Genomic DNA, 21,266 nt, shown 5'->3' on the forward strand with positions numbered 1-21,266 from the left:
ATAGGCGATTTTGACCATTTATGACCAAGTTTCACAATATTACCTTCTAGTTTCACAAAACAAGTTCTAAGATTCACAAAATAAGGTATAAGATTCACAAAATAATAAAAGGAGCAAAATAGGTGATTTTGACCATTTTGTGACCAAATTTCACAATATTACCTTCTATTTTCACAAAACAAGTTATAAGATTAACAAAATAAGGTATGTGATTCACAAAATAAGAAAAAGAGGAAAATAGGCGATTTTGACCATTTATGACCAAGTTTCACAATATAAGGTTTAGGATTCACGAAATAAAGTCTATGATTCACAAAATAATAAAAAGAGCAAAATAGGTGATTTCGACCATTTTGTGACCAAATTTCACAATATTACCTTCTATTTTCACAAAATAAGCTCTAAGATTCACAAAATAAGGTATAAGATTCACAAAATAATAAAAGGAGCAAAATAGGTGATTTTGACCATTTATGACCAAGTTTCACAATATAAGGCCTAGGATTCACGAAACAAGGTCTATGATTCTCAAAATAAGAAAAAGAGCAAAATAGGTGATTTCGACCATTTTATGACCAAGTTTCACAATATAAGGCCTAGGATTCACGAAACAAGGTCTATGACTCACAAAATAATAAAAAGAGCAAAATAGGTGATTTCGACCATTATGTGACCAAATTTCACAATATTACCTTCTAGTTTCACAAAACAAGCTCTAAGATTCACAAAATAAGGTATGTGATTCACAAAATAAGAAAAAGAGGAAAATAGGCGATTTTGACCATTTATGACCAAGTTTCACAATATAAGGTTTAGGATTCACGAAATAAAGTCTATGATTCACAAAATAATAAAAAGAGCAAAATAGGTGATTTCGACCATTTTGTGACCAAATTTCACAATATTACCTTCTATTTTCACAAAATAAGCTCTAAGATTCACAAAATAAGGTATAAGATTCACAAAATAATAAAAGGAGCAAAATAGGTGATTTTGACCATTTATGACCAAGTTTCACAATATAAGGCCTAGGATTCACGAAACAAGGTCTATGATTCTCAAAATAAGAAAAAGAGCAAAATAGGTGATTTCGACCATTTTATGACCAAATTTCACAATATTACCTTCTATTTTTACAAAACAAGGTCTAAGATTTACAAAATTAGGTATATGATTCACAAAATAATAAAAGGAGCAAAATAGGCTATTTTGACCATTTATGACCAAGTTTCACAATATAAGGCCTAGGATTCACGAAACAAGGACTATGATTCACAAAATATGAAAAAGAGCAAAATAGGTGATTTAGACCATTTTATGACCAAATTTCACAATATTACCTTCTATTTTCACAAAACAAGCTCTAAGATTCACAAAATAAGGTATATGATTCACAAAATAATAAAAGGAGCAAAATAGGCGATTTTGACCATTTATGACCAAGTTTCACAATATTACCTTCTAGTTTCACAAAACAAGTTCTAAGATTCACAAAATAAGGTATAAGATTCACAAAATAATAAAAGGAGCAAAATAGGTGATTTTGACCATTTTGTGACCAAATTTCACAATATTACCTTCTATTTTCACAAAACAAGTTATAAGATTAACAAAATAAGGTATAGGATTCACAAAATACTAAAAGGAGCAAAATAGGTGATTTTGACCTTTTATGACCAAGTTTCACAACATAAGGCCTAGGATTCACGAAATAAGGTCTATGATTCACAAAATAAGAAAAAGAGTAAAATAGGTGATTTCGACCATTTTATGACCAAATTTCACTATATTACCTTCTAGTTTCACAAAACAAGCTATATGATTCACAAAATAAGGTATGTGATTCACAAAATAAGAAAAAGAGCAAAATAGGTGATTCCGACCATTTTATGACCAAATTTCACAATATTACCTTCTATTTTCACAAAACAAGCTTTAAGATTCACAAAATAAGGTATAAGATTCACAAAATAATAAAAGGAGCAAAATAGGTGATTTTGACCATTTATGACCAAGTTTCACAATATAAGGCCTAGGATTCACGAAACAAGGTCTATGACTCACAAAATAATAAAAAGAGCAAAATAGGTGATTTCGACCATTTTATGACCAAATTTCACAATATTACCTTCTAGTTTCACAAAACAAGCTCTAAGATTCACAAAATAAGGTATATGATTCACAAAATAAAAAAAAGAGGAAAATAGGCGATTTTGACCATTTATGACCAAGTTTCACAATATAAGGCCTAGGATTCACGAAACAAGGTCTATGACTCACAAAATAATAAAAAGAGCAAAATAGGTGATTTCGACCATTATGTGACCAAATTTCACAATATTACCTTCTAGTTTCACAAAACAAGCTCTAAGATTCACAAAATAAGGTATGTGATTCACAAAATAAGAAAAAGAGGAAAATAGGCGATTTTGACCATTTATGACCAAGTTTCACAATATAAGGTTTAGGATTCACGAAATAAGGTCTATGATTCACAAAATAATAAAAAGAGCAAAATAGGTGATTTCGACCATTTTGTGACCAAATTTCACAATATTACCTTCTATTTTCACAAAATAAGCTCTAAGATTCACAAAATAAGGTATAAGATTCACAAAATAATAAAAGGAGCAAAATAGGTGATTTTGACCATTTATGACCAAGTTTCACAATATAAGGCCTAGGATTCACGAAACAAGGTCTATGATTCTCAAAATAAGAAAAAGAGCAAAATAGGTGATTTCGACCATTTTATGACCAAATTTCACAATATTACCTTCTATTTTTACAAAACAAGGTCTAAGATTTACAAAATTAGGTATATGATTCACAAAATAATAAAAGGAGCAAAATAGGCGATTTTGACCATTTATGACCAAGTTTCACAATATAAGGCCTAGGATTCACGAAACAAGGACTATGATTCACAAAATATGAAAAAGAGCAAAATAGGTGATTTAGACCATTTTATGACCAAATTTCACAATATTACCTTCTATTTTCACAAAACAAGCTCTAAGATTCACAAAATAAGGTATATGATTCACAAAATAATAAAAGGAGCAAAATAGGCGATTTTGACCATTTATGACCAAGTTTCACAATATTACCTTCTAGTTTCACAAAACAAGTTCTAAGATTCACAAAATAAGGTATAAGATTCACAAAATAATAAAAGGAGCAAAATAAGTGATTTTGACCATTTTGTGACCAAATTTCACAATATTACCTTCTATTTTCACAAAACAAGTTATAAGATTAACAAAATAAGGTATAGGATTCACAAAATACTAAAAGGAGCAAAATAGGTGATTTTGACCTTTTATGACCAAGTTTCACAACATAAGGCTTAGGATTCACGAAATAAGGTCTATGATTCACAAAATAAGAAAAAGAGTAAAATAGTTGATTTCGACCATTTTATGACCAAATTTCACTATATTACCTTCTAGTTTCACAAAACAAGCTATATGATTCACAAAATAAGGTATGTGATTCACAAAATAAGAAAAAGAGCAAAATAGGTGATTCCGACCATTTTATGACCAAATTTCTTAATATTAACTTCTATTTTCACAAAACAAGCTCTAAGATTCACAAAATAAGGTATATGATTCACAAAATAATAAAAGGAACAAAATAGGTGATTTTGACCATTTATGACCAAGTTTCACAATATAAGGTCTAGGATTCACGAAACAAGGTCTAGGATTCACAAAATAATAAAAAGAGCAAAATAGGTGATTTCGACCATTTTGTGACCAAATTTCACAATATTACCTTCTAATTTCAAAAAACAAACTCTAAGATTTACAAAATAAGGTATAGGATTCACAAAATAATAAAAGGAGCAAAATAGGTGATTTTGACCATTTATGACAAAGTTTTACAATATAAGGCCTAGGATTCACGAAACAAGGTCTATGATTCACAAAATAAGAAAAAGAGCAAAATAGGTGATTTCGACTATTTTATGACCAAATTTCACAATATTACCTTCTAGTTTCACAAAACAAGTTCTAAGATTCACAAAATAAGGTATGTGATTCACAAAATAAGAAAAAGAGGAAAATAGGCGATTTTGACCATTTATGACCAAGTTTCACAATATAAGGTTTAGGATTCACGAAACAAGGTCTATGATTCACAAAATAATAAAAAGAGCAAAATAGGTGATTTCGACCATTTTGTGACCAAATTTCACAATATTACCTTCTATTTTCACAAAATAAGCTCTAAGATTCACAAAATAAGGTATAGGATTCACAAAATAATAAAAGGAGCAAAATAGGTGATTTTGACCATTTATGACCAAGTTTCACAATATAAGGCCTAGGATTCACGAAACAAGGTCTATGATTCTCAAAATAAGAAAAAGAGCAAAATAGGTTATTTCGACCATTTTATGACCAAATTTCACAATATTACCTTCTATTTTTACAAAACAAGGTCTAAGATTTACAAAATTAAGTATATGATTCACAAAATAATAAAAGGAGCAAAATAGGCGATTTTGACCATTTATGACCAAGTTTCACAATAAAAGGCCTAGGATTCACGAAACAAGGACTATGATTCACAAAATATGAAAAAGAGCAAAATAGGTGATTTCGACCATTTTATGACCAAATTTCACAATATTACCTTCTATTTTCACAAAACAAGCTCTAAGATTCACAAAATAAGGTATATGATTCACAAAATAATAAAAGGAGCAAAATAGGCGATTTCGACCATTTATGACCAAGTTTCACAATATTACCTTCTAGTTTCACAAAATAAGCTCTAAGATTCACAAAATAAGGTATAAGATTCACAAAATAATAAAAGGAGCAAAATAGGTGATTTTGACCATTTTGTGACCAAATTTCACAATATTACCTTATATTTTCACAAAACAAGTTATAAGATTAACAAAATAAGGTATAGGATTCACAAAATACTAAAAGGAGCAAAATAGGTGAATTTGACCTTTTATGACCAAGTTTCACAACATAAGGCCTAGGATTCACGAAATAAGGTCTATGATTCACAAAATAAGAAAAAGAGTAAAATAGGTGATTTCGACCATTTTATGACCAAATTTCACTATATTACCTTCTAGTTTCACAAAACAAGCTCTAAGATTCACAAAATAAGGTATGTGATTCACAAAATTAGAAAAAGAGGAAAATAGGCGATTTTGACCATTTATGACCAAGTTTCACAATATAAGGTTTAGGATTCACGAAACAAGGTCTATGATTTACAAAATAATAAAAAGAGCAAAATAGGTGATTTCGACCATTTTGTGACCAAATTTCACAATATTACCTTCTATTTTCACAAAATAAGCTTTAAGATTCACAAAATAAGGTATAGGATTCACAAAATAATAAAAGGAGCAAAATAGGTGATTTTGACCATTTATGACCAAGTTTCCAAATATAAGGTCTAGGATTCACGAAACAAGGTCTATGATTCTCAAAATAAGAAAAAGAGCAAAATAGGTGATTTCGACCATTTTATGACCAAATTTCACAATATTACCTTCTATTTTTACAAAACAAGGTCTAAGATTTACAAAATTAGGTATATGATTCACACAATAATAAAAGGAGCAAAATAGGCGATTTTGACCATTTATGACCAAGTTTCACAATATAAGGCGTAGGATTCACGAAACAAGGACTATGATTCACAAAATATGAAAAAGAGCAAAATATGTGATTTCGACCATTTTATGACCAAATTTCACAATATTACCTTCTATTTTCACAAAACAAGCTCTTAGATTCACAAAATAAGGTATATGATTCACAAAATAATAAAAGGAGCAAAATAGGCGATTTTGACCATTTATGACCAAGTTTCACAATATTACCTTCTAGTTTCACAAAACAAGCTCTAAGATTCACAAAATAAGGTATAGGATTCACAAAATAATAAAAGGAGCAAAATAGGTGATTTTGACCATTTTGTGACCAAATTTCACAATATTACCTTCTATTTTCACAAAACAAGTTATAAGATTAACAAAATAAGGTATAGGATTCACAAAATACTAAAAGGAGCAAAATAGGTGATTTTGACCTTTTATGACCAAGTTTCACAACATAAGGCCTAGGATTCACGAAACAAGGTCTATGATTTACATAATAAGAAAAAGAGTAAAATAGGTGATTTCGACCATTTTATGACCAAATTTCACAATATTACCTTCTAGTTTCACAAAACAAGCTCTAAGATTCACAAAACAAGGTATATGATTTACAAAATAAGAAAAAGAGGAAAATAGGCAATTTTGACCATTTATGACCAAGTTTCACAATATAAGGTAATATTTTGACCATTTTCAAGTAAATGGTTACAAGTCGGGTGAATTCCGTATATGAACTCCGGTCTGTTTTGCCAAGCCTAGAGTCTCTTTATTTTAACAGCTGATAAGAAACTTAACGTTAAGTCATACCTGTGTCCAGCATGTCCGAAAAACAAGCCTGCAGGATGGTTTGACTTTTTACCTCAGCTCTCTGTTTCCATCTTACTAACCTGAGCATCAAAACAAATGAGAGTTACTGTACTAGCATATGTATGGAATAATGGCTGCAAGATTTTGGCAAAGTTGACAATAATAGATTTATCGTTATTTGTCAACAATGAATGTGTGATCACCCAGAGCAGTTAGATCAACATCTATAGGGTAAATCTAGCTTAAACCGGCTAAAATATGGGCAAAACCAAATGGTGTAGCCAAAACCATAAGTACGTCTTACGGATGAGACCGTTTGATATAAGGCTTTTGACCAAGAAGCAAAAGGTTGAATTGCTAGCTCGAGGAAACGACAATCCAATCTCATCTTTTAGATTGGTCTAAACAAGAAATGAACTGATAAAACAATTACAGAAGTCTGAAGAGCACCATTCAAGGAGTACCAGGGATGATAAAATCGACTATTTCTAGCATTTGCTCTCACTAAGGCATCTTACACATTCAGATGACAAAAAAAAAAAAAGAAATATCACCGAAAATAACAAAATTAAGTGCCAAACAGAACAACAATTGATGTCTTGCGTGCGTATTATATATGGTCACACAAATCACACCTCACAATCAAGCCCTATGTTACTCAAATTTCATATTATTTCGGAGTACGCGCAGTGACCTTCTCGCTCATTACATTCATATACATTTCGGTATATATAATATACTTGGCCTACTTGGATCCATAGTTGAGCTATGAATATTCTAATTGAAGGACGAAGGTCAAGGGTTCAAACATTGACTCCCTTATTTCTTACACTAAGATCCACCACTATGTAGCCACGTAAGTCAATTGACACTTAAACATGTCTATAACACTTCTACAAACAACTCTCTTGGCTTATAATGATTTTAGCAGACTGGTGAGGAGAGGCGGGAGTGCGAGATAGATAATTACTACGACTATTAGAAAGCGAATGACAAGATAGGATGTGTTAATAAACCTGGCAGATTTGAAACAAATCCTCCTTTGTCCTCAATGCTTCCTCTCTCTGTGCTGGGTTCATGATCAACACTCATCTGTAAAGCCTGACCCCGTTTTGATAGAACTGCTCGAGAATCTCCTAAATTCGCGACCCATAATTTCCGCCCATTGAAGATAATAGCAGTCACAGCAGTTGAACCACCTCTTGAAAGGTCCGAATTCGTAGACAAAATTGCTTTGTCAGTTTTCACATAGGCATTTGAAATCGCATTTCTAGGGTCATTCATAAAATGCTTTATGTTACCAAGGACAACCAAGGACAATACGCAAAACTTACTCTCATTTCTCTTGTCGTAAACATATGTTACCAAGGACAACCATGGCAGGAAACATGAGTTTTGAATCATCAAGACCACCTGATATATATACAAAGAAAACTTAAACCAATGAAGTTATGACGACTCAAACATAAACTTCCTCCAGGACTTACGTAAAAAAATATCGTCTAAAATAAAACATTATGCAACACCAAACAATATTAGGTATAAGATTTGCGAAATAATGCACCTAGTATTGCTGAACTTGGCCTTCAATGCACTCTCCATATCCTTTTTAGTAACCCTAATCATCAAATCTGATCAAACAGTCATTCATAAAATGCTTTCTATCGTTCAGTGATATCGAAGAGATAATTCTGAAATCCGATTCAAACAGTCATTCATAAAATGCTTTAAGAAATATTTCATGTACTTTTTGATTCATCTGATTCTTAACTTTTAATCAAAATACAAATTATTCCTCAAGTGGAGAATAAGCAGACCCTGATTTGCTGAATACTGTAGTTTTCGCAAATTTTTTACACAGCGGAATTCACTCTTATTTAATAAAAAAAGTATAAGAAATTACCGGATCTATGCTCTCCTCAGCCTTTCCTAGCCTTGTTCCTAGTGAATCCAATCGTTTTTGCACCAGTTGTACATCATCTGCAAATCCCTCATGTCTTTTATTTAAGTATTCATTAAGCTTGTTTGCGTGCTTCAGCAGGGAATCTACTTTGTATTTGAGCTCCACATTGTCGTTTTGCAGTGCAACAATTTCTTCCCCTTTCTTCAGTAGATCTGCCACAATCTCTTCATTCTCTTTCTTCTCCTGTTCTGAAAACTTCTTCAACAACTCCGTCTGCAGGTTTAACCATTAAACTTCTGGGAAGTCTGTACAAGAAGATGTATGTATATCTTGCTACCTATCTTATACCGAACAGAGCTGAGAAATGATTTACCGAAACAGCCAGTAATTGCTGGTCTTTTTCTAACAATTTTGCAGCATAATCATCAGCCATTTGTTTCAGTTTCTCTGTCTCCATACCTGCACCATCCATCTCCGTCGTTGAAACTGTTAAAATATAATCACCAATTATCCTTGATGGTTCCATCTCCACCACACCTGCCACCCTTGCCAGCCAGTTATTTTGGATGCTATAAAATGATTTGATTTCCAACATTAGACTTATCAAAGAGGTTTGCATAATTTATTATCCTGATACACCTATAGCTACTGTCAGCTGAATGCTATGGGATTACAGAAAGTCAGAATGCAATGACTGAGACTATCACAATTAACAAAAGGAATGTGATTAAGGGAATTCCTATTAGCTACTGTCAGCTGAATGCTATGGGATTTCCAACATTAGACTTATCAAAGAGGTTTGCATACTTTTGGCTTAAATGAAGTGTCTTAATATGCTGACAAGATCCACTGAGATGAAAAAGCAATCAAAGGAGACCGGGGAGTTATGTGGGCGGGGGCCCGACGCTCCCTATTAGCTTTTCAAGTTTATATACGAGTTAATAAATTTATCAGTTGAGCACTTGAGTTCCTCGGCTTGAAGGTAAGTAGTTAATGTTCATAAATAAGGTATAGGTTCAAAACTCTATCCCTTACTTGTTGGTTCCATGAATGAAGCATTTAACTGGTTAATCCCCTTAAATTTATGCACCGGAGAATAAAAATCGACTTGAATTTTCTAGTATTCGCTAGGAAGCAAATCATTTACTAAAAGAGTTACTCTTATGAAAGCAAACTGAGATGACTTGTTCAGGACAAAGAGAGTAGGCTATATTACGAACAAATAGCAAAGAGAATATAGTACTTTCTCCGTTCAAGAGAATTTGATACGTTTGATAAAATACACATCCAACAGTCACATAGAACAAACGTATGGAATTGGCTTGAGCGGATGCAATATGATTATGATAACCGTTTACTTCACAAATTGACATCATTTACTAGGGCTAAACAGAAGTGAAAATGTGTGTAACAGACAACAGAATTGCACATGAATGCAAACAGTCAGAGATCAACTCGTATCATATAATCATAGAACAAAAAAACAAATAAAATCAAATATCATAAATTCAAAAGAAATTACCAGTGACGGCGATCAAAAGAAATACACTAGCTTCATTAGCTCCGACTCTCTAGCAGCAAGCGCGGCCTCAATTTCTTCACACTTTAACAATTTCCGACTCAATTTGCCTTGTAATTTGAATATTCGCTTCAATTTCATCATTAACCTAAAAAAAGAGAAATTTTGATCATGTTTCGAAATGATAAACTTCGGCATTACCAGTAGGTCCGTAGCAATCAAATAAGGTTAAAATTTTGAATAATCGCTTCGATTTCATCATCTAGCAATAATGAAATAGAAACTTCGATTATTCATTTCGATTTCATCGTTAACCTAAAACGAATTAAATCTTTGATTATTTGCAATAATTTAAGACACTTAACAACATAGGAATCGAATGAAATGAAAATTAGAGTAAACCTTGTCAAGCATATCCTTGAGAGTCGAAATTTGGATAAGAATTGAGCTTGAGCCGTCCATGGCGATGGTGCGCACGCCAAAACCTGAACGACAATGCCTCCTGATTTCTCCTTTGCTTCAAACTTCGAATCACTGGAGCTGATTTGAAGAGAGAGAGTAATTAAACTATTTGAGCTTTAATTTAGCAAATTAAATAAGTAGATCGAAAATTAGTGTGATCGATACGGATGAAAGCAGGATGTATCGAAATGAAGATTAGTTGATCGAAGTTACCTAATTTGAGGGTGACAATGGCGGTCGGAAAGCTCAGTGATAATGGCGGTCGAAAAGCTCGCTGATAATGGCGAACATGGAGCTGGAGATGGAGTAGCTCAGTTGAAGATGAATTGCAGAGAGGTAAAGTGGACGAAATAATTGAATTGAATAAATGAACGAAAAATGTGTGCGTTAGTTAATTAGAATTATATAGGGGATATGTGGCATTATCTTGTGGGTCTATTATTTTTAGATCTAATGGTTTAAGATTGGTACAGCTGCCTCACCCTAAGAAGGGTGCCTCACATGATTCAATTTTTCTTTATATATATATATATATATATATATATATATATATATATATATATATATATATATATATATATATATATATATATATATAGAATCAGGATCCTGTGCGAACTAAATTACGGTGCGAACCGTACGAACTACACTTTACACGTGCACCACTCACAAACCAATAGATATTTAGATTAATCAAATATATGTGGTCACTACACTTTACACGTGCACCACTCACATATTCTCACACCCTTCCCTTATCTTATTCTAACAAACTCCACCAACCCATTAATTTCCTTCAATCTTCACCAGCCATCACGTCTCAACGTCGTCGCACTTCCGACGTAGACGATGACGGCGCACTTCGATTGCCGACCATCTGGTAGCACGTGACCGACATTCCTTCTATTTTGCTGACTTTTTCGATCAACTTGCACCCCATGTAGCCCTTTTCCGGCGACAGATCTGAGAAGACGGAAGTTATAACGGCGACTGTAGATGTCGGAAAAAGAAGCGGAAGACGAAGAACAACTTGTGTGTGGTGCATTTGAGGCCAGAAATTTGCCAGACCTCTGAGCAGCAGCCTTTATGAATTTTACTCAGTTTTTCAAAAAAAATGTCGAGATATATGGATCTAACAAAAATTAAGTATAATTTCAAAAATATAATAGCTTTGATGATTTAATCAGAATTTGTAGGATAAAATGTCCAGTGGCAGCCACCGTTCCACCTCCACCAACATACGTCGGCACCCTCCCCAACCACCTTAACTCCGGCGATACGTCGGTTAGTGCGCCGACAAGTGTGTTGACAGCCTATCTCCTGCCACTCTCTCATCTTCTCACTTCAACCCATTCCCCTCAACACTAAACCCGACACTCCACCTTCGGTCGATGAATGTCGCCGCCGGCAGCTTATGGCGCCAGTAGCTCTTTCTCTCCAACGACCGTCCGCCACTTTGATGCCTCAAATCCTAAAACATGTCATCTCCCTTTACCTGTTGACGCCTCCAGCTAGATCCAACAGCGCCGAGTCCATCGACGAAGAACCACCGTGTTCATCGTCGTTTTTTTAGATCTAACAAAAACCGAATTGAATTTCGAAAAAATAATGGTGTTAATAGCCTATTCGAAAGATTTATAATCAGAAAAGCTCCTGCTTTGCCGTTATGAATCGAGTTATAGTTTTGATAACGGTGATGATATGCCGGAGCTGAGTGGCGAGGAAGCAGATTCGTGGTGGTGTGAAGGAAGTGCGATTTCTGACATTTCTTCTGGTGGTGGTCGGTGTTGTTGTCCGACGGGATATCTGGGTAAGCATGAGGTTAGTGATGGGTTTGTGGTCGGGCGTCGGGTTTTCGTCTGAGATTATTGGTGATGTCGTTTTATGTCGCCTGAGATTAAGTAGGTGGGGTCGTGGTAGTGTTTGAGTAGGGCTGGTGGTGGTTGTGGTGGCTGTTACGGCAGCGGGGATGGTGGTGGGGGGCAGTGGTGGTGGTTGTGGCGTTCGTGGTGGGGGTGATGTAGCCGGTGTTGTTTTGTGGGGTGGTGGTGGTGGTGGTGTGGTGTTAGTTGGGTTAGCTTGGTAATGCTGGTGGCGGTAGTGGTGGTGGGCAGCGGTGGTGTTGGCGGTGGTGAGGGCATTGGTGGTGGTGGCGGTGGTGGCGGGGGAAGTGGATACACAAAATACCACCCGAGATACACATGGTATTGATACGGGATACACTTGGTATTAATACTGGATACATGTGTATCCGGCAGTATAACCATGTGTATCTGGTATTAATACGATGTGTATTTGGAAGTATGAACTTGTGTATCCAGAAGTATTATAATGTGTATCTGGCTTTAATGTCATGTGTATCCGCAAAAAAAAAAAAATGTATCCGCAAAAAATATAAAAGGTATTCGAGAGTTAGTGTGAAAATTTGTAACAATTTCCACAAAGTGTATCCGCTAATAATATAAAATGTATCCGCAAATAGTATAAAATGTATCTCGGAGTTAGTCTTAAAACTCCAAAAAAAAAAAGTGTAAAATGAATCTAAAATTTTGGTGTGGAAAAAGTGTATCTACATATGTTATAAAATGTATCTGAATAAGAGGTGTATCTGGTAAGATGACAAAATGTATCTCGAAAAAAAAAAAAAAAAAAAAAAAAAAAAAAAAAAAAACTGTCTATTTGAGCTAGTTCGTACGGTTCGTACGATAACTCAGGTCGTACCTGAACCCGCCCCTATATATATATATATATATATATATATATATATATATATATATATATATATATATATATATATATATATATATATATATATATATATATATATATATATATATATATATGAATGAGATCATATGAGTATAGGTTAAATATTTGAGGATTGCGGATCATTGTAGGCCGTCAGATCCAAAAGATCAAACGTTCATTATTGTGCGCGGCTCATTAAGGGTATAATTGTCAATTCAGCGTGTCAATATATACTCTTATTCTCACGAAATTATTTCATTCTCGCTCAAATCCTTTCTCTCTCTACCTTCTATCTTCTTTTACGTTTTCTCCAACAAATCCCCAAATTTCTTACGATTTCTCTCGTCATTTCTAGGTTTCGCGTTGAATCTCATTTTCGAGGTTTGTCGTTCTTCTATTTCTCATCAACAATCATACTCTTTCATTAATAATCGCGATGTCGTGTACATCTACTTTCTCTTTAATTTTTAATTTTAGCTTTATGTTCATGTAATTGTTGTTTTTCCTACATATATTTGTAATTAGTAGTCATTTTATTGTGTTTCTTATGTTTCGTTTTAGTGGATTGTTTACTGCATTTTGATTTTCCCTCATTTTTTCAAGTGATTTTTGTTTTGATTGTGCTTTGTAATTTTCTAGGGTTTATGTGTTCACTTCTTTTATCCACTACAGAAACTTGTCTAGTTCTTCAATATGTTGGTCGTTAATCATAGATTGAGTAAATCGTAATTCCATGATCTTTTCTTAGCTTTATGGTGTATGCACTGTAACCCTTCTTCAGTTTCCGCTATTGATTTGAACTTATTACTTGTTCTTTTGGTAGCTGGTCGGATTCCGCTGCAGATTTGATCATTCTTTCCAAAAGAGTTGAGGAATTTTAATTTCTTCACTGAAATGTCTTTGAGGATTTATTTGTGCAGCGAACTCGTGAGTCATGACCATTTCTTTATTTGATTCATGTGTAGGACAAATTATTCAGCAGTCTTGAACTGGAACTGGCAAATCGAATCTCATACAAGCATTGTTTTGAATAGTTGAACCTACTACAGGCCGAATCTTGATTGATAGCATCGACATCTCAAGGATTGGACTTCAAGATTTAAGGTCGAGGCTAGGCATCATTCCTCAGGATCCAATCATGTTTCAAGGCACTATTCGAAGCAATTTGGATCCACTAGAACTCTACACAGATATTATTTCTTTTCGATTTCATTTAAAAGATCCTGATTTGATGATCCGGGTATGTTCATGTCTTCACTTTCTACCATTTTTAATAGAATTAGGGGTTAGTAATTCTCTATGCTATTTAGTTGAACATGGTCTTCTTGGAATATTGGACATTTTCTGAATTTGGAGCCTGAAAATCGTAATTGTCCAAGATGGAAATAAGTAACTTGAACTAATGCCTACTTATAGCCTAGGTACATACATCAGCTAGCTGTGTGTCTACCATTGCCTTAAGTTACATTTAAATGTTGTATCTATTTTTACTTGCTGCTACAAAGTACGCCATCAAACATTCTACTTAGCATTAGTGAAGCTTTTAGCTTTTTAAGGCACTCAATTAGACATTTAGACATGGCAAAAATCGAATTCCCTGCCCCTAGATGAAAATTAGACTCAAACTGCCGCACCAAGATGACAGAGCCACAAATCACATAACTCGTAATTGATATGATTCTAAAATTACCAGAATTGATAATTTGACGTTACACCTACGTTTATTTTATGCATCCTTTTTTTTTATCTCAGGTTGGTTATGCAGATGTTTTTTTTAAACTCATATCGGTTATGTGTGTTTGTAGATTTTGATGAGTGAACTGGAAGATATGGCAAATTGTTGGAGGCATCCTTTAAAACGAGTTGAAGTTCCAGGTGGTAATTGCTCGAATTTACTCAAGTCAAAGAATGTTGATGGACAGTTGAGATTGCATTGGTGAATAGGCGTAGTACTGATTTTAAAGCAAGATATTGCAGTCTCAAGTAGTAAGGCTCCTATCAGATAGTCGGGTGACTTTTTCGATTGATCATTTGATTTGTTATAGAGATTTGCAATGCCTAGCAAGTCATATTTTATCCAGTTCTGCAATTATTTGCTTACTGGACTGAATTTGGGAAAATGTCTAATTTATGCTTTTAACTTTTCAGAGATGTGGAAGATTAGATGATCAAATATCACTCTTGAGGCACAAGCTTTACTTGATAGAGAAAGGTGTAGCCTTTAATGGGAAGAGAACGAAAACGGAACGATCTCAAGGGAAGAAGTTTCAGGTCTCAGTAGAGCAAGAGGCTACTCGCTTACCGGTATGAATTTGTAACCAAAAACCAATTCAATTCTTAAATCTATTTGGTTTCGACATTGTTTCTAAAGTATATACTTGAAATATATCTTCAGGGTAATTTGGGATGAGCACTAATGCAGCAAAGCAACTACATAGAAGCAGAAGGGCACTCTCAATTGCACCGGACAACAACAAAATGTGCAATTTAGGCATTTGTCTAATGAAACAAAGGAGGATCGTCGAGGCGAAGGAGACTCTCCGACGAGTGAAGCCCGCTATGGCAGACGGGCCAAGAGGAATGGACTCTCACCTCAAGGCCTATGAGAGGGCTCAACAAATGCTTGCAGATTTGGAGTCAGGGATGATGAAGAAAGAAGAGGACTCTGTTATAGAATAGAGTAGGTTATTCAATACTTTCTTGGGATCTTCCTCTATTTGGCAACCTCAACTTTGTAGAGAAACCTATTTCTCCTCGTCTAATATCGCGAAAACAATCAAGTAACCATAAAAAAGTAGAAAAAATTGTAATTGAAAGTACATGGATGTAATGATGGTAGAACTTATTTCATTCGTTACTTACTCAATCCTCGATTATTTCTGGTATAGGTGAATATTGTATTTCAAGATTACAAATGTAGGTATGGCTAAACAATTTCTTTAGGCTCTGATATAATTCTTGGTAAAGTGTGATATTGTTTCAAATATCATGTGATATTTTACTTTAATGGTTGCGATATTGTTTGTCATATAACAAAAGTGGATAGGGATTTAAAAATCCTTTTTACTTCAATATTGTTTTGTGTATAGTGTGATATTCTTTTACATACAGTGTGATATTGTTTCTAATTACTTGTGGTATTTTATTTACCTGTTTGTGATATTGTTTCACAGTAGCACAAAATTGGAGACTCCTTTTAAAATACTTTTAACCGTGATATTGTTTTGTATACAAAGTGATATTGTTTATAAGTACATGTGATATTGTATAACAATATCACACAAGGGTATTGTCTACAATTTAGCGTGATGTGGTGATATTATTTCAGAAGAATGGTGATATTGTTTCAAATCAAGTGTGATATTGTTTACAATAACGTCTGGCATTGTAAAATACAAAAGGCAAATCTTGGTAACACTATATTATTGATTCTGTGGTTTAATGATATTGTTAACCAAAAATGGAGAAAGAATACAAAATTGTTGCCATTCGGAATTACATCTAAGCATAAAAGAATTTGTATATGTGAGTATAATGAGTAAAAAAAGACGATTTTGCTAAGTTGATGATGTAATATAGACTTTCTCAGCATACACACAAGCTCTTAATCAACATCTGCCAAGTGAAGAAATCTACAACAAAAGAAAACGAAGAACAAAAACATAATGTCAGTAGTAAATTTAACACATTAATAACAAAACTGTGATATTGTTTCTAATGACTTGTGGTATTTTATTTTAATGGTTCTGATATTGTTTCACAGTATTACAAAATTGGAGAGTCATTTAAAGTACTTGTGAAATAGTGATATTATTTCGTATAATGTGTGATACTATTTCTAATAACGTGTGATATTGTTTCTCATTATCACAAATGTAAAATACAAGTAACAAATCTGCTTGAGGTTTCCTGATAATTGATAAGCAAAAAAAAAAAATACCACAAGTCCTTACAAACAATTTCATGCTATGCCATACGATATATAAGATTTTCAAAGTATGGGAGTCAATATTAGTTCTAATCGCTTAGATTGACAATGAATCAAAATGTTGATTAGATACGCATATATGCTTTGATGATTTAATAATTTATCTTAACATTGAACGAGCTAAATGTGTACCAATAATCAACTTCAACGCTTAACCAAATTTCTAATTCCAAATAATAACAATTACCTTACAATCTACAACACATAAACTCTAAATCCAATCAAATCAATAATCAACTAAATTTGACAATTTATCTCAACCTATAGTGAGCTAAAGGTGAATTTATCACATTTTAATCATCTACATCAGCGACTAATCAAATTTCCGTTTAATTGGAAAATATTAGCTCATAATCACCTTATACTTGTAAGCACATAAAAATAAGAAACACAATTAAATCATAAATCAACAAAATCTGACGAGTTATACCTACATATAACAAATTAAATGCAAAAATAGCACGTTTTAATCATATACATCAGCGATTAATCAAGTTTCCGTTTAACTTCAAACATTAACTTATACTCCGTAACTAGTTTGTGCTAGTCCAAATCATAAACCCTAACAATTTCAATTAAATCATTATCTCAAGATTTACTGAGTGTAATCAAATCAAACATTACGTTCAAACAATTTAAATTAACGATTAATCTAAACATACTAGCTTACAATTAGTTGTACAACACAACAAAACCCTAACAAATCAAATAAAACAAATAATCAACAAAATTTGACAATTAATCTAAACATAAAACGAGTATAATCAAATCAAATATAAAAAATCGCAAAAAATTAAAAGAATCGATCAAAAATCAACCAGAAGGAAGGATCTTCTTCAAATCAGCAGCGGAAGGGGATGAGTTTCCGCCCAAAGAAGCCAACAAGTACGCGCAAACAACCTTCATCTTTATTGTAATCAGCAAATTCAAATTGATGTTCGAACGAATCGCAAAAAAAAAGTGTAGAGAAATCAACTGAAGAATAAAGTACTGAAGTTTGAAAGAAGAAGAGAGAAGTTGGGGAAAAACCTGTTGTTGATTGAGAGTGGAATAAAATCGGCTACGTGTTATGTTTTTTTACCCAGGCTGAGTGTGGTTTTTTTTACACTTATCAGTGACTGATATTGTTTAGAAGAACGAGTGATATTTCATTCGTTACTCAATCCTCAAATATTTATGAGTTCTCACGGGATCTTGACTCTCTCTCTCTCTCTCTCTCTCTCTATATATATATATATATATATATATATATATATATATATATATATATATATATATATATATATATATATATATATATATATATATATATATATATATATATATATATAGAGAGAGAGAGAGAGAGAGAGAGAGAGAGAGAGAGAGCCGTTGGATGGAAGAGATGGAGGGATGAGATTATATCTCAATGGATGGCCATAAATCTCCCTCCCTAATCTCCCTTCCTAATCCATGTACAACTCCATCCTAATTTGTATAACTCCATCATCCTTCTAATTCTCCCTTCTCACTTCCTCATAATTCACCCTCTCACTTCTCTCTCATTCACTCATTCTCTCTCATTTCCGTCTCATTCTCACAAAACAAAAAAAAAAAAACCAAATCAACAAAAAAAAACCCAAAAAATACCCACTTCCTCTTCCACACCTCCGGCTGACCACCACCCAACCCGGCCACCACTTCCTTCCTCTCCTCTTTATCACCCACCACAACAACCTCACGACCACACCCTGCGACCACCCAACAACCACCGCCACACCTCTCCTCCTTCTACCCCCGCCACCTTCCTCCACCCGCACCACATCAGCAACAACAACCAACAACAACAACAACCCACCAACAACAACAACAACCAACAACAACAACAACCCGCTTCACAACCCGCTGCCATCCTCCTTCTCCTTTTTTCTTTTTTTTTTTTTAGATCTGGGGCGGAGGGTGACGGTTGTGCCCATTGTCGGATCTGGACGCGTCACCACCGAAAACCACCTCAAATTCCGCCGGCAGCCTCCTCTTCTTATTTCTTTTTTTTTGGTTGTTTGTTTTCGTGTGGTGGTGTTCGTGGGTTTGTTATCGTGTGCGGTGGTTGTTTGTTATCGTGTGGTGTTTGTTTCGGTTGATGGCAGTCGAGTCGTTTTCGTGTGTTTGGTGTTTGTGCATTTAAATTGGTGGTTGTTTCCTGTGTTTGTTCATTTCATTCATTTTTTTTTTTGGTGTTTTTTTTGGGTTTTTTCTTTGTTTTTTTGTTTTTGTACTGCGATTTTGTTTTTTTTTTGTTCTTTGTTTTTTGTTTTATTTTTGTTTTTGTTCTTTGTTTTTTGTTTTGTTTTTGTTTTTTGTTTTTGTTTTTATTTTTTATTTTTTTATTTGGTTGTTATTGTTATTTCATTTTTTGGATTAAAGTTATACATCTTGTCTATTAAAGTTATACACTGCGTGCATTAGAGTTATACACACGATATTTAAATTTGGTTTTTTTTATTGTTATTTGGTTTATTTCAGATTTCGGGTTGGGTTGGGTTGTTGGTTTTTTTGGTTTTATTATTGTTATTTGGTTTTTTGTTTTTGTTATTATGAGTTTTTTTGGTTTTTGTTATTATTTAATTTTTTTTCAGATTTAATATTTGTTGATTAATTACGGTTTTTCATATTTATTTGGTTTTTATAAAAGTTATACTATTTACGACTAAAGTTATACACTTAAAACATTAAAGTTATACACTGGGTGCATTAAAGTTATACATCTTGTCTATTAAAGTTATACACTCCGTGCATTAAAGTTATACAATTTTGGACTAAAGTTATACAATTTTGGACTGAAGTTGTACTCTTATGGAATAAAGTTATACAATTTTGGACTAAAATTACACAAATTTGGACTGAAGTTATACAAATAAGGACTAAAGTTATACAAATAAGGACTAAAGTTATACAATTTTGGACTAAAGTTATACAAATTTGGACTACAATTATACAAAAAATGATTGAAGTTATACAAATAAGGACCAAAGTTATTCAAATAAGGACTAAAGTTATACAAAAATGGACTAAAATTATACAAAAAAGGACTGAAGTTATACAAAAATAGACCAAAGTTATACAAAAAAGGACTAAAGTTATACAAAAATTGGACTAAAGTCATACAACAATGGACTAAAGTTATACAAAAATGAACCAAAGTTATACAAAAATGAACCAAAGTTATACAAAAATGGACTAAAGTTATACAAAAAATTGAACTAAAGTTCTACAAAAATGAACAAAAGTTATACAAAAATGAACCAAAGTTATACAAAAATAGACCAGAGTTATACAAAAATGCACCAAAGTTATACAAAAAATGGACTAAAGTTATACAAAAAATTGGACTAAAGTTATACAAAAATTGGACTAAAGTTATACAAAAATGAACCAAAGTTATACAAAAATGAACCAAAGTTATACAAAAATTGACTAAAGTTATACAAAAAATTGGACTAAAGTTATACAAAAATGAACCAAAGTTATACAAAAATGAACCAAAGTTATACAAAAATAGACCAAAGTTATACAAAAATGCACCAAAGTTATACAAAAAATGGACTAAAGTTATACAAAAAATTGGACTAAAGTTATACAAAAATGAACCAAAGTTATAAAAAAATGAACCAAAGTTATACAAAAATGAACAAAAGTTATACAAAAATGGACTAAAGTTAGTCCATATTTGTATAACTTTAATCCATATTTGTATAACTTTAGTCCATTTTTGTATAACTTTGGTTCATTTTTGTATAATTTTGGTTCATTTTTGTATAACTTTGGTTCATTTTCGTATAACTTTAGTCCAATTTTTTGTATAACTTTAGTCCAATTTTTGTATAACTTTAGTCTTTTTTTGTATAACTTTGGTCTATTTTTGTATAACTTTGGTTCATGTTTGTATAACTTTAGTCCATTTTTGTATAACTTTGGTTCATTTTTGTATAACTTTGGTCCATTTTTGTATAACTTTAGTCCTTATTTGTATAACTTTAGCCCATATTTGTATAACTTTGGTTCATTTTTGTATAACTTTGGTTCATTTTTGTATAACTTTAGTCCATTTTTGTATAACTTTAGTCCATTCTTTGTATAACTTTAGTCAATTTTTGTATAACTTCATACTTTTTTTGTATAACTTTAGTCCATTTTTGTATAACTTTAGTCAATTATAAGA

General features: G+C 32.9%; 1 protein-coding gene across 1 annotated transcript; it reads right to left on the bottom strand.

The window, feature by feature from the left end:
- Positions 1 to 6,501: 6,501 nt before the first annotated feature.
- LOC141630945 (putative protein phosphatase 2C 9) lies at positions 6,502 to 7,732 on the bottom strand. Its single transcript, XM_074443678.1, has 3 exons — positions 7,465 to 7,732; positions 6,882 to 6,961; positions 6,502 to 6,528 (listed from the first exon to the last, which is right to left on the bottom strand). The coding sequence occupies exons 1-3, from the start codon at positions 7,730 to 7,732 to the stop codon at positions 6,502 to 6,504; spliced, it is 375 nt and encodes a 124-aa protein (XP_074299779.1).
- Between the last annotated feature and the right edge of the window lie 13,534 nt (positions 7,733 to 21,266).

Source organism: Silene latifolia, chromosome Y, assembly GCF_048544455.1.
Source record: "Silene latifolia isolate original U9 population chromosome Y, ASM4854445v1, whole genome shotgun sequence".
NCBI classification, from domain to species: Eukaryota; Viridiplantae; Streptophyta; class Magnoliopsida; order Caryophyllales; family Caryophyllaceae; genus Silene; species Silene latifolia.

What these genes read in the sequence shown, in the direction of transcription:
- LOC141630945 (XM_074443678.1), bottom strand. Translation starts at nt 7,732, where the DNA reads ATGAATGACCCTAGAAATGCGATTTCAAATGCCTATGTGAAAACTGAC. An exon ending in ATTTGTTTCAAATCTGCCAG is followed by an intron (nt 6,962 to 7,464) that starts GTTTATTAACAC and finishes TGAATGTGTAAG; the next exon opens with ATGCCTTAGTGAGAGCAAAT. An exon ending in ATGGTGCTCTTCAGACTTCT is followed by an intron (nt 6,529 to 6,881) that starts GTAATTGTTTTA and finishes TTTGATGCTCAG; the next exon opens with GTTAGTAAGATGGAAACAGA.